At 39.3% G+C, this 15,569-nt stretch overlaps 1 protein-coding gene across 2 annotated transcripts in view; it reads right to left on the bottom strand.

The window, feature by feature from the left end:
* The window catches only part of RPA1 (replication protein A1), a 63,785-nt gene that overhangs the window by 37,399 nt on the left and 10,817 nt on the right, over positions 1-15,569 (bottom strand). For both annotated transcript variants that reach the window (XM_008695277.2, XM_008695278.2), the window contains exons 2-4: positions 12,519-12,569; positions 11,152-11,230; positions 10,391-10,499 (exon numbers count right to left, since the gene is read on the bottom strand). In XM_008695277.2, the coding sequence (XP_008693499.1) occupies positions 10,391-10,499; positions 11,152-11,230; positions 12,519-12,569 (239 nt within the window). The remainder of the gene's footprint in view (positions 1-10,390; positions 10,500-11,151; positions 11,231-12,518; positions 12,570-15,569) is intronic.

Here is a 15,569-nt window from a genome sequence, read left to right as displayed (position 1 = left end):
TATTTCCTACATAAAAAATTGGTGAGATGAATTCAAGAGCACATCAAAGGAACATACCAATATCTACTTAGAGAAAACACAGATGACACAGGGACACATTACAACTTTACAGACATACAATCAGCAAAATCCAGGCTGTGGGAAACTGCATGAGGCTAAAGGGCAAATGACCTGGCTTCTTTTTTTGATTTAATTTTTTAAAATATTTTATTTATTTATTTGACAGAGACAGAGAGAGAGCACAAGCAGGGGGAGAGGCAGGCAGAGGGAAAGGGAGAACCAGGCTTCCCGCTGAGCAGGGAGTGTGACGCGGAGCTCGATTCCAGGACCCTGGGATCGTGACCTGAGCCAAAGGCAGACGCTTAACCCACTGAGCTACCCAGGCGCTCCAACCTGGTTTCTTTAACAAATAAACAGTAAGGTGTTAACTAACCGGAATTTAAATAAAAACCTGAAACTACAAAAACAAACAAATAGTAAGGGAGAAAAAAGATATAGTGGAGGAACCTATAGATACAAAGAGACTTAAAAGAAATATCAACCTACTACAGTGTGAACTTTACTTTGGATCCTGATTCAGATAAAATTATTCATACACACACACCAGTAGCTGGAAACAGAACGCTGACAGGATATTTATATTTCAGGTGTAAAATGGTACTTTTTAAGAAGAGTTATCTTTTGGGTATCTGGCTGGCTTAGTCGGTAAAGCATATGACTCTTAATCTCAGGGCTGTGAGTCCAAGCATGAAGACCACTTTAGAAAAATGAATAAAATAAATAAATACATAAATGTTATCTTTTAAAGATATATACTAAGATATTTATGGATGAAATAGTACGATGTCTGAGATTTGCTTCAAAAATATAGAAGAGGATAGATGTGGAAGGGATACAGAACAGGATCGGTATCAGGTGATAATTTGAAGCTGGATGATGGGATATATGGAGTCAGTCACATACCATATTCTTTTTTTATTTTTGAAATTTTTAATTTAAATTCAATTTAATTAACCTATACCATATTATTAATTTCAGGGGTAGAATTTAGTGATTCATTAGTTGCATATAACACCAAGTGTTCATTACATCCAGTCCCTCCTTAATGCCCATCACCCATTTGGCCCATCCCCCACTCATCTCCCTTCCAGCAACCCTCAGTTTCCATACCATACTCTTTTTTTTTTTTGTTAAAGATTTTATTTATTCATTTCACAGAGAGATCGAGAGCACAAGCAAGGGGAGCAGCAGGCAGAGGGAGAGGGAGAAGCAGGCTCCCCTCTGAGCAGGGTGCCTGATGTGGGGCTTGATCCCAGAACCCTGGGATGATGACCTGAGCCAAAGGCAGACACTTAACCCACTGAGACACCTAGGTGCCCCTCCATACCATACTCTTTAGTGAAAAGACTTAGTATCAAATACTATATAAATTTAATGCAATTCTTTGCATTCCAGTGAGACTTTTGTTTTCTTCAACTTGACTATACATCTCTGGAATTCATATGGAAGAATAAAGAGAAGAGCTGCCACGAAAATTTTTGGGGGAAAAAAGTAAAAGATAACCTCACCTGTAAGTTACTAAACTATTCTACTGATGATACTTTAACTGAAAACCCTAGGGCAGATTTAATTACCTATGTTGGTGAGAACATGAAGAAACTGGAACTCTCATACATTGCTAGTGGGACTATAAATTGGTAGCCACTTTGGAAAATAGGCTGGTACTTCTTCAAAAATTTAATCATAAAGTTACCATATGACCCACAATTCCACTCCTAGATACACATATATAAAATGGAAAATGTCCACACAAAAACTTACACCCAAATGTCCATAGCGTTATTCTTAATAGCAAAAAGGTAGAAACCCAAATGTCCAAACAAATGGATAAACAAAATGTGACATATTCATACAACAGAATATTATTTGGCCATACAACGGAATGAAGTACTGCTACATGCCACAACACGGATAAACCTTGGAAACATTATGCTACATTAAAGGGGCCAGTCATGAGGGACCACATATTTTATGATTTCATTTACATGAAATGTCTAGAATAAGCAATTCGGAGAGACAGAATCATTTATATGAAATGTCTAGAATAAGCAATCTAGAGAGACAGAAGACATATTAGTGGTTGCCTAGGGCTAGAAAGAATGGGGAGTTTGGGAGTGATAGCTGAAGGGTACAGGGTTTATTTTGGGGGTGATGAAATACTCTAAAATTAATTGTGGTAATGACTGTACAACTCTGTCAATATATTAAAAACCATTTTACACTTTAAAAGGATGAATTGTAGCTATATATGAATTACATCTCAATAAAGCTGTTACCAAAAAATAAATAAATAAATAAATAAACACATAAATAAATAAATAACAAAAACTATGGCACTTACCATTATCAACAACAGCCAAACTATGGAAAGAGCCCAAATGTCCATCGACTGATGAACGGATAAAGAAGATATGGTACATGTACACAATGAAATACCACTCAGCCATCAAAAAGAATGAAATCTTGCCATTTGCAAAGATGTAGATGGAGCTAGAGTGTATTATGCTGAATGAAATAAGTCAGTCAGAGAAAGAAAATACTGTATGACCTCACTCATACGTGGAATTTAAGAAACAAAACAGACGAACATATGGAAAAGAAAAAAAAAAGAGAGGGAAGCAAACCATTAAGAGACTCTTAAGTAGAGAGAACAAACTGAGGGTAGAAGGAGGGAGGTGGGTGGGTAGTGGGCATTAAGGAGGACACTCCTTATGATGAGCACTGGGTATTACATAAAAGTGATGAATCACTAAATTCTACTCCTGAAACCAGTATTACACTATATGTTAACTAGAGTGTATTTATTTATTTGAGAGTGAGAGCGAGAGAGAGAGCGCGAGAGCGCGCGATCAAGAGGGAGGGACAAAGAGAGAGGGAGAAGCAGGCTCCCCGATGAGCGGGGACCCCCACACAGGGCTTGATCCCAGGACCCTGGGATCATGACCTAAGCTGAAGGCCAGCACTTAAGTGACTGAGGCACCCGGAATTTAAATAAAAACTTGAAACAAAAACAGAAATACTAAATGAATTTTGCAAGGTTGCTAAAACAATGTGAATATATACAGGGGCGCCTGGGTGGCTCAGTTGGTTAAGTGTCCAACTCTTGATTTCGGCTCAGGTCATGATCTCAGGGTCCTGGGATGGAGCCCCATATCGGGCTCTGCACTCAGCGGGGAGTCTGCTTCTCCCTCTCACTCTCCCTCTGTGTTCTTTCACTCCCTCTCAAATAAATCAATAAAATCTTAAAAAAAAAAAAAAGAACTAAGAGTCAAGGAATATATGAAAAGACACTTCACCTCACTAGGGAAATATAAATTAAAATAATGATGACTAACGATTATTCATAAAAATTAGCAGTATCCAGAATGTTGACAAGGTTAAGGAGAAACAGGTTTTTGTTGCTGTTGTTGTTAAGTATCAGCTTTCTGAGATTATCACTCATGTACCATTCTACTTCCCCACGCCTAGGGAACCACTAATCTGTTTCTTTGGATTTGCTTATTTAGAAACAAGCACTCTTACACAAAGTTAATGAGTATGTTAACTGGTATATTTTCTGCAAGACATGTCCTTTGACCCCACAATACTAATTCGAGCAATCTGCTCTTCAGAAATAACAGCACGAGCACATAAAAATAAATGTATAAGAATGAATGCTGAAGCCCTATTCGGAATAAGCCTAAATGACCATCAAAAAAGTAAAGGGTAAATAAACTTGGATGTACACACACAGGTTCTCAAAAGAAGTAAGAAAGAATACAAGACATGCCACCATTCAAAGCCCATGGGAGTGAAATTCTATCCCTGATTCGAGAATGAAGCCTAAGTTTTTGTACTCAACCTGAGCAAAACTCTCCACCCTCTCCCATAACCATACCTTAGAGGACAGGAAAATGGAGAGAAAGCACCGCTCAAGCACTCAAAGGAAGCCTGGAGTGGAAGATAACAGGTCCCATGTGGGAAGGCCGGCAAGGAGATGTACCCATCCTAAACTATGTCAGAGCCAAATATGTCTGACAGAACTACCCACATCAAGCGTGAACAAGATAAAAAGAAATGACATAGCAACAATGCAACATATAAAGTGTATAAAATAAAAGGAACAAAGAAGGCAGAGACAATTAAAGAATCCAATCTAGAAGAAAGCATAAGCCAAGAAAGGGAATAATACTTTCCAAGATGGTTTGAGAAATAAGATTAAGAATTTAATAAAATGAAACTCAGAAGATGAGATAAAACAAGAGACTGAGAAGAAAAAATGAGCTTGAGAAGTTAAGACAAAAATAGAACAAAAGTAATACCATTATACATCTAACACTTAAACATTATAAACACCAAAAAACAGCAAGGAGAGGGGCGCCTGGGTGGCACAGCGGTTAAGCGTCTGCCTTCGGCTCAGGGCGTGATCCCGGCGTTATGGGATCGAGCCCCACATCAGGCTCTTCCCCTATGAGCCTGCTTCTTCCTCTCCCACTCCCCCTGCTTGTGTTCCCTCTCTCGCTGGCTGTCTCTATCTCTGTCGAATAAATAAATAAAATCTTAAAAAAAAAAAAAAAAACCAGCAAGGAGAAAGGTAAAAACTGAACTACAATAATGTTGGAAAATCTTGACTTAACCCAATATATGCATTAGAAAAAAAGACTAAAGCAAACTGAAGACACAAAGGGAGGACAATTATCCACAATATAAGTAAAAATTAAAGCTCAAATGAAATAGGAAACAGCATTAAGGAAAAGAATCTGCAGATGGAAAGGCATACCATATACCAGGAAAAAAAAAAATGGTAAGAACAACTGACGTTAAGACATAGCCTGGTTAAGTCACTGAACTTGAAACATAACCAAACAATTTTTCCATTTAATCCATAGAACCTAATCAAGTTCTATCAACTATCTAAATGATGTCCTTACTAGCAAAAGGATCCAGTCCAGGATCACTTGTTATATTTAATTATCAAATCTCTTAAGACTCCTTCAATCTGGAACAGTCTCTCAGTGTACACAACTTTTTTCCTTTCATGCTTGAGATTTGAAAATCAGAGGTCACTGGTACGCCTGGGTGGCTCAGTCAGTTAAGTGTCCAACTCCTGGTTTCAGCTCAGGTCATGTCTCAGGGTTCTGGGATCGCGTTGGGCTCCCTGCTCAGTGGGGAGCCTGCTTTTCCCTCTCCTGCTCCCCCTGTTTGTGTGCTCTGCCAAATAAATAAAATCTTTAAAAACAACAACAAACCACCAAGTTTGTGTTAATTTTTTTAGAGCAGCCACAGCACCCACTGACATTTCCTGCATAAACTGGTTACCAAAGGGTGATCTTCTAATTCCGTCATTCCTTCTACATTTGTTAGATGGCACTCTATTTTAAGAAAAACATTTCTCTTCCCCCATGTATCCATTTATTCAGTATGGACTTATGAACTCCTACTGTTTTTAACTGGTGATAATCTGTTCCCATTTTGATTGTGGTTTATAAATTTGCCTTAGATTTGGCAAGTGTAAGATTCTGCAAGCCAGTTTCTCTGTCCTTTTGACAGGGTCCCATTTCCCTTTGAGCACTTCTTTACCATCTGACACATTAAGATAGTCCAAGCCTGTAACAAGCCATCCTCCAAGAAGCCCTAGTTCCTTTTAATGTGAAATGGTATTCAGAAACCAGGATCTGGTGCTAACTGGGCTCATAGCTATTGGGGTGTTGCTCATCCAAAGCCCTCTCAGTAGGCAGATCTAGGGAATACACACATACGCACACACACACCACACAATATATGTATATGCATACGCCAACCAGATCTGAACACATTTTTCCAAAGAAGATATACAGCTAGCCAACAGGTGGATGAAAAGATACTCTAGATCACGACTCAGGGAAATGCAAATCAAAACCACAATGAGATACCACTTCAAATCTGTTAGAATGGCTATTATTCAAAAGACTAGAAATAACACATGTTAGCAAGGATATGGAGAAAAAGGAACGCCAGTGCACTGCTGGTGAAAATGTAAATTGGTGTAGCCACTGTGGAAAACAGTATGGAGATTCCTCAAAAAATTAAAAATCAAACCACCGTAAGATCCAGCAATTCCACTTCTGGGTATTTATCCAAAGAAAATAAAAGTACTAACTCAAAAAGATATATGCACCCCCATGTTCACTGCAGCACTATTTACAAGAGTCAACACATGGAAACAACCTAAGTGTCCACCAATAGATAAATGGATAAACAAATTGTGACACAGGGCACCTGGGTGGCTCAGTTGGTTGAGCGTCTGCCTTCAGCTCAGGTCATGATCCTGGGTCCTGGTATTGAGCCCAGAGTGGGACTCCCTGCTCAGCTGGGAGTCAGCTTCTCCCTCTCCCTCAGCCCCTCCCCCCCACTCATGGCACGCTCTCTCTCTAATAAATAAAATCTTTAAAAAAAGAAATTCTCTCTCTCTCTCTCTCTCTCTCACACACACACACACACAGAATATTATTCAGCCATAAAAAAGAATGGAGTCTTGCCATTTGTGAAAACATGGATGGACTTCCAGGGCATTACGCTAAGTCAGACAGAGAAGGGCAATTACCCTATGATCTCTCTTATATGTGGAAATAAATAACAACCTCACAGATACAGAGAATAAACACACTGGTGGTTGTTAAAGGCAAGGAGTAGGAGGTGGGAGAAATGGGAGAACTATTTTTGTATTTAGTTTAAATAAATTGAGTTAAAATAAGATATAATAAAAAAGAGAACTATTTATTTAGCTCCACACCCAGCATGGAGCCCAACTGAGGGCCCAAACTCACAACCCTGAGATCAACACCTGAGCTGAGATCAAGAGTTAGACACTCAACTGGCTGAGCCACCCAGGGACCCCAATAAAAAATATTTTTAAAACCTCAAACTAAATGTTTACATCTAAATCTATCTGTCTATCAAAAACCTTGAATTCACTCTGAATCCTTCAAGTCTAATCCAGAATCACAGATTTCTCCCTTGGCCAGCTCCCATAGCCTTCAACATATTTATTATCAGATCAATTCCCCTCATAGGTAACCAACCTCCTGTCACCACCTGCAACTGCTACACACACGGACATTCTCCTCCAAATGCTCTAATTCCAAACGTAGTTCTAAGACCACAACCACCCTATTACAAACAAGCACCCTCGTCTCCTCCAACAACCTGCTGCTGTCTTGGATCCCCACACCCCCAGATGCCTTCCTCCTTTGCTCAGGATCCAACAACCACACAGATTCCTGCCTTACCCTACTCAGGCTCTGACAACCCGTTCTGGGCTACAGCCAACCTCTCCCCATGTGTGCTCTCCTTACCTGCTCTCCCAACCCCCTGTCCAGCCCACAAAGATACCTTCCACACTTTGGACTAACACCTGGTTCCAAGCCATCACCATGGCCACCACCATCTGTCCCTTGTAAACATCTACCTTGCTTGGCCCCACCTAATGGCTGTTGACTAAATTATTCAGGAAGGAAGAGAGAGAGTAACAATACATATACTGTCATTCCACTATCAAAAGTATTTCTATCTACCCACCAATTATTGATAAATACACACTGTGAGATATCTGGAATGGTGCTCACTAAATCATAATATGTTTATTTCTGGGTTGTATGAATTTTAGACAATTTTTTCCTTCTTTGTACCTTTCACTGCATTGCTTGACTCAATGACTCTGTGTGTCATTTTACTAAAATATTCATATTCTCTAAAAATTTGAATATACAAAGAGCTACAAATATATTCTAAGAAGCACTGGTGAAAAATTTTAAATAGTGAAGTGCTATTAATGTTAACTAAATTATGGTAAATCTATACAATGACATACTAAGTAATATATGACATAGAGGGGATGCCTGGGTGGCTCAGTTGGTTAAGCATCTGCCTTTGGCTCGGGTCATGATCCCAGGGTCATGGGATCAAGTCCTGCATCGGGATCCCTGCTCCTTCCTCTGCCTACTCTGCCTGCTTCAACCGCCCCCTGCCCCCAGCTTGTGCTGACAAATAAATAAAATCTTTAAAAAAAAAAAGAAAAAAAAATATATAGAGAGAGAGAGGTTTATCTAGGGACATGTAAAAATGACCACTATAAAAAAAAATATTATAAAACCATATTATGGGGGCGCCTAGGTGGCTCAGTTGGTTAGGTGACTGCCTTTGGCTCAGATCATGATCCTGGAGTCCCAGGACCGAGTCCCACATCGGGCTCCCTGCTTGGCAGGGAGTCTGCTTCTCTCTCTGACCCTTCCCCCCTCATGCTCTCTTTCTCAAATAAATAAATAAGAGGCACCTGGGGTGCTCAGTCATTAAGTGTCTGCCTTCGGCTCAGGTCATGATCCTAGGGTTCTCAGATCGAGCCCTGCATGGGGCTCCCTGCTCAGTGGGAAGCCTGCTTCTTCCTCTCCCACTCCCCCGCTGGTGTTCCCTCTCTCGCTGTGTCTCTCTCTGTCCAATAAATAAATAAAATCTTTAAAACAAAACATATTATGAATTTTTTAAGGAAAATACAAATTTATAAGTACTTACATTTATAGAAAAATTCTGGAAGGATAAAAACAAAATTTTTAAGAATAGTTATTTGTAGGCAGTGGAATTACAGTTATTTTTGTGTATGTGAGGTTTTTTTTTAATTTTAATTTTTTAAGATTTCATTTATTTATTTGCCAGACACAGAATGAGAGCGAGTGAGCACAAGCAGGGGGAGGGGCAGGCAGAGGGAGAAAAAGGAAGAGGGAGAAGCAGGCTCCCCGCTGAGCAAGGAGCCCACTGTGGGACTTGATCCCAGGCATCCCTTCTTTTTGTTTAAGTAGGCTCCACACCCAATGTGGGGCTAGAACTCACAATCCCAAGATCAAGAGTTGCATACTCTACCGACTGAGCCAACCCCCATTTGAGTTTTATAATTTATGTATATATTACTTGTATAATAAAAGTTGTTTTACAAAACACAATGACAAGAACACAAAATTCTATCAGGGTGAAGATCCTACTATATGATATAGAGAACTAAGTAGCTGCCAACCTAGAATTCTACACCTAATTAAACTCATTTAACTGAGAATGAAACACACATTTTTAGATGACAGATTTTTATCATTCAAACTTTCCCTGTAAAAGCTGCTAAAAGATATTCTTCAGGAAAATGAGAACTGAACTAAAAAAGAAGGAGTGTAATGAAGGAGACAAAGGGAAACTAACAAAGTATGGGTAAGTCTAAGTAATGGCTGTCTATATAGAGACCATACTAATTCAAGGAAATAAAAACAAAGCTGACTTAAAACACTAAACACAGACATTTTGAGACCTTTGCATTATTTGAGAGGATGGTAAAAATACAAACCTATTTTAGAATATCTGTTAATTCACATACGGATTTTTTAAAATGTGAGAATATCCGCAAAACAAAACAAAAACAAATAAACACAGCAAAAATAAAATATATTTCAAACTGTAGAGGAAAAAAAAATTAAGGAAAAACTCAATCAATCCAAGGCAAGAAAAAATAAAGCAAAAACATGGTAAAAATACAAAAATTAGAAAAAAAATCAATAATAAATTAAGCAGAATAAACTCACCAACTAAATCTCAAGTTGATTTCTAAAATCATATGCTGTTTATAAAAGACAATCAAGGTTAAGAATACAGAAGCCGAAAGTTAAAAGGACAACGATACAGCAAACAAATACAAAGCAAACCATACAGATAACGCTGTAACATACATCAACATACCCGTATGAAGATGAGAACGCTTGCTGTATTTGTTTCCCATGTGTTCTGTGACTGGAAATAAAAAACTTAAAAGCCTCTCCCCAACAAAGTCCTATTTTAGCAACAGTTACCCAGGAGTAATACTGCTGCTCACCACTACACCTCTAGCGTGTAGCATCTGTCAGGACTCAGCATACTCTATATTGGCTGAATAAAGTATTTACCATGAAAGATTCAAGATTGGAAAAAAGGGCCAGCATTACATAATTAATTACATCATTTTTGCTCTTATAAGTTACCCCTTTTCATTAACAGATACTTCAAAAGAGAATCCTAAAATCAGTGCTTCTGAAGAGATTAGAAAGAAAAGTTCTCCATTCTGCTTTAATCTCCTGCTTTGAAATTTCCAATTTGCTTCCATATTTCCCTTCCTTTGGTGCCACGTTTTAGTCACCCGAGTTCAAATCTCAATAGCTGCGAACTCTTAGCTGAAAGCTCATTGTTTTTGATTCCTAAATGAATTTTGGCATCCAACAGATTTCTCTGTGGAAAAATTAGTCCCCACTCTACAACACAATAAAACCAAAGAAAACCCCCCAAAACAAAGAAAAACACCACATACCGTCCATCTTTCAGAGTGTTAACAATGAATCGGTTAATCTGGCAAATACAGTTGCTAGACAATTGTTCTTCCTCAACGAGAGGGTTCAACTGTGTTGCCAACATGAAAGCTGAAAAGCACAGAGATTACTTTAGTCCCCACATTTCAGTCATGACAACCTGAAAGCTGATCACACCTGGACTAGCAAAGGAAAACAATGCCTTGAATATGTTCCTGAAATTAAAACCACTCAGATTCTGCACAGTGAAAAACAATATAATTTACTGTGCATTAAACATCTGATGGTACTTTGAAACGTATTTCTTAAAGTGCCCAAAATAATTTTTTCCATCATTCAGGTTTCATGACAAAGACTTAAAAAGTCTTTTCTATGTTCTTCACCTTGTGACTAGAGACAGCAAGCAATATTCTGCAAATTCTCTTTCTCCCTTGTAAAGTTTCCGACATAGAAATAAATCCCCAAAAAGGCAAGTATAGGACAGCTAACCCATTATATTCACTAAATGTCAATACCATCCTGAGGGAAATTAATCAAAGAAAACAGAGCACCAGTTAGAGAAAATTAATTAAGCCAAAGTGGCAGCTTTCCACTGGATCCAGTCTATTGTTAGAATGCTCCCTGCCAGCCGTAATTCTGTCTGAATGAAGTGCACAGCCAAGCAAATGTACACTTCTGAAATGCCCCAAATTATTGCCATCAAAGTGCTGGGTGTTCTTTTATTATTTAAATACAAATTCCTAGATTTATACATCATACTTACAGGATAGAGTGTTCAATCCATCACTCATAAGCAGTCGATAACGGGGCGGACTATTCCCTGTGATAATGGGACGGATGTTCTAGGATAGAAAATTTGACTTGTTAGCCAGGTTGTCTTCCCAGTCCCCAGGGATAAGTAAGCTTAAGTAGCAGAAGAGTGGGTTTGCCATTAGTTCAACAAACACTGAACTGCTTGCCCATTCTCTTGACTCCCAAATCTAAGCAAAAGAAAATTGGATTTCATGATTTTCCCACCAACCTCTCCCTATTAACATTATTAAACACAACACAGATGAGAATAAAATGAGTTTCAATACTCTTCTTTCTCTCTCAACTCAAATTTGATTGAAAATTGATTTTTAAAAAGATATGACAGGGGCGCCTGGGTGGCACAGCGGTTAAGCGTCTGCCTTCAGCTCAGGGCGTGATCCCAGCGTTCTGGGATCGAGTTCCACATCAGGCTCCTCCGTTATGAGCCTGCTTCTTCCTCTCCCACTCCCCCTGCTTGTGTTCCCTCTCTCACTGGCTGTCTCTATCTCTGTCAAATAAATAAATAAAATCTTTAAAAAAAATAAAAAAAATAAAAAGATATGACAAGGCACCTAACATATGCAAGGCGCTACACAGAAAACATGCTAAAAATACAAAATGGAAAAAAAAAAAAAAAAAAAAAAAACCCTTGCCCTGAAGGGGCTTACAAATGAGGTGGAGACAGAGGCAAAGAGACATAGGAGAGTTATGCACATGACACGGGGCCACAGCGAAGACATTTATCACAACTTGAAGGAAATCAGAAGCAGCTCTCCAAAAAAAGTGAAATACATATACAGAGCTTTAAGATGAGTGGCAGCGAGTCTGGGAGTAACAGGGAGATCATTAGGCCTACTGACTCAGAATCTGCAGATATGATCCAGGGTGCTGCTTCTATGCATTTTTTAAATTCCCACTAAAATTTGAGATCCCTTAAATGAATGACAGGGTTAATGAAGAATTTTAAGCACATACATTCATTGCAGGCTCATGTAAGGCAGATTTGAGCAAGACAAACCTCAGGGCAGGAAGAATAGTAAGGAGGCAGTAGAAACAGTCAGTAACACTACGGTATCCATCAATTGTGGAAAGAACGGAAAGGCAAAGCCTCAAATCTGAACCCCCAAAGTTAACTCTGGCTAGCATAATATTTAAAAAAAATAAAAAAGGTCTGGTTTCTCTCTTAGGGTTACAAGAAGACTGGCCTATTTTTTGGGGGGTGGGATGAAGGTGAGAATTTCCTAAAGTGGACGAATCTGTGTGTGCTTCATCAAATGTGATTTGTAATTACATAAATGTTTTTAAAATGTTTGACATAAAACAGTCATAGGTACTCACAATGACTTGGAGAATGGGTTTTATGGATGTATCTCCCTGTTGCATTATGGCCTGAAAAAGTAAAAACAGAATGAGATATACATTCAAATCATGACCAAAATCTGACATATTTTTACAGTTTGGTATTTGGAATAAACGACACATAACATTATTAAAGAGCCTTTTTGGAGCTTATCATTTGAAAATCCAGTTTAAGTTTTATCACTATGGACAAACCATAAAATCATAAAAGCGGGATACATGCTTACCAACAAAGATACACTTACTACATCCAAAATACAGGCATCGCATACGTACTCATTATTCAGAACAGCGCATCAATTTGACTACAGTGCTCCTTATTAGAGAATTAGTGAAGTATTATGCAGCCTTAAAAAGATGTTTATATAATACTGGTTGCCTCTTGTGGGAGAACTGATGAGTGGAGGCCACATGTGGGAGGCAGACCTCACACTGAATCCTTTTTACACCTTTTGAATTTTAAATCTCATGACTCTATTAGGAATTATGAAAATAATATCTAAAAAAGGGGCACCTGGGTGGCTCAGTCAGTTAAGCATCTGACTCTTGATTTTGGCTCAGGTCATGATCTCAGGGTTGTGAGTTGGAGCCCTGCGTCAGGCTCCACATTAAGGTTCTCTTCCTTTGCCTCTCCCTCTGCCCACCCCCCAAATATCTAAAAAACGCACACCAGATTATCAATCAGGCTTTTAGTTAATGTTTGAAAAGCCATCATTTAAAGGTAACCATCAGGGGGTGCCTGGATAGCACAGTCTGTTAAGCATCTGGCTCTTGGTTTCTGCTCGGGGCTCGGGTCATGATCTTGGGGTCTTGGGATCAGGTCCTGCATTGGGCTTCTTGCTCAGCACAGAGTCTGCTTAGGTTTCCCTCTCTCTCTGATCCTCCTCCCCACTTTTGTGCATTCTCTCTCTCTCTCAAATAAATAATAAATCTTAAAAAAAAATAAAGGTAACCATCAGAAAAACTAACAGCAGTGAAGACTGATTCTCTGGCCTCTGCTTTTGCCCATGCTGAAATAAATGGTACCAGCTCTTCCAACCACCAACTAAAAAAATTGGACAAAAATATATAAACTGTTTTCAAATACAGGACAACAGGTACAGCAAGACTGTGATCATTGAAATGAGCGGAACCCTATGCTCATCCTGGCTTTCTGCAGAGGCACTTTTAGACCACAGCATGGACAAGGGAACCCAAGAAGAACGTAGTAGCACTACTGAGCACAGATCAGAGTTCAGGGAGGTGAGTTAGCTGGATATGATGGATGCAGAGTACCAGAGATGAAGGAGCTACACAGAGAAAAGAGCTTCAGTAAGCTACACAGGGGTTCCCTTGAGTCTCTGGCTGAATTCTAAGTTGGGCATACACAGAAGGAGATTCTACAAGTTCAGGCAAAGAGTAAGTATTAGAGAGCTATAAACTGAAAAATCAGTGGAGCTCACACAGGCTAGAATACAGATGAGTTCTCTGTAGCCAGAGGACAGAAAACTCAATAAACATCTGCTGCATTCAGTAGAGACCCCAGAAAGGGCATGCTTTAGAAAGAGAATTAAACTAGAGCAACGTAAAAGCTATTTTAGACCCATTCCAGTCTCTGAGGGATCGGGGGATTTGCAAGTAAATTAACAGTCTGCCAAAACAACTCAATATTCTTTTTTAAGATTTATTTATTTATTTGAGAGAGAGAGGGAGAGCGTGGGCAGGCATGCATGCACAAGTGGGAGGGGGAGAGGGAGAATGTTGTCAAGCAGATTCCAAGCTGAGTGAGGAGCACAAAGCAGGGCTTGATCTCATGACCCTGAGATCAGGACCTGAGCCAAAACCAAGAGTCAGACGCTTAACCAACTGCACCACCCACGTGCCCTACAACTCAATATTCTTTAAAGAAATTTTAAAATACTCTGTGAAACAGTATGGGAAGTAGGCAAAAAGTACTTTTGCTGCACACTGGAGTAATGGCTGTCACCCCGAGGAAAAGCACTTGTACAGTTGAGTTGTGAGTTGAAACAACTGTTTTTTCACAGAACACCATTTTGACTTGCAAGGCCAAATGACAAACTAGTTACTCAAACTTCAGAATTTGGTAAATATTTTCTCAAAAATAAGGTGAACCTGGGGCGCCTGGGTGGCACAGCGGTTAAGCATCTGCCTTCGGCTCAGGGCGTGATCTCGGCATTATGGGATCGAGCCCCACATCAGGCTCTTCCGCTATGAGCCTGCTTCTTCCTCTCCCACTCCCCCTGCTTGTGTTCCCTCTCTCGCTGACTGTCTCTGTCTGTTGAATAAATAAATAAAATCTTAAAAGAAAAAAAATAAGGTGAACCTGTTTTCAAGGAAAATGACAGTTACTGCCAATTATACAAGGGTTTTTTAGTGAAAATCAGAACTTTTGAAAACTTATTCACCCAACGATGAGCTTTACAGCTTCTCAAACTTTTCTGATTAAATTAGTGAGATTAATAAGTATGAATTTTTGTTATATAATGAAACATCAATATTTCGAAGATCTGCATAATGCAATGAGCCAGCATCTTCCAAATGACCAATGCATGACATCATAAATAATGCATAGGCAAAAAAGAGCCATTCAAAATGCAAGACAGACCAATCCTTTTTTTTTTTTTTTAATTAATCTGAGAGACAGCGAGGGAGAGATAGCGAGCACGAGGAAGGGGAGGGGCAGAGGGAGAGAGAGAAGGAGACTCCCTGCTGATCAGAGAGCCCACCACAGGGCTAGATCCCTGGGATCATGACCTGAGCTGAAGGCAGAACTTAACGAACTGAGCCACTCAGGTGCCCCAAGACAGACTGATCTCACATTCCAACTAACCTTTAAAAAACGACAATTTGTTGAGTTTTGACAGAGTATTAGAGAAAAACTTTGTCTATTCACAACCATTTCTGACACCATATGTGTGGGTTTTCCACATGAAACAATTCTCGGCAGATACCAAGTGGGTGTCCTACAAGTCATTTCAAGTCCTACAAGTCAATTCTGACACTACCTGGAGTTAGTGTAGACCCCATAGG

The sequence above is a fragment of the Ursus maritimus genome, unplaced genomic scaffold, assembly GCF_017311325.1.
Source record: "Ursus maritimus isolate PB19 unplaced genomic scaffold, ASM1731132v1 scaffold_24, whole genome shotgun sequence".
NCBI lineage: Eukaryota > Metazoa > Chordata > Mammalia > Carnivora > Ursidae > Ursus > Ursus maritimus.
Note: the sequence above shows the minus strand (reverse complement) of the source record. Positions and strands in the feature narration are given on the sequence as shown.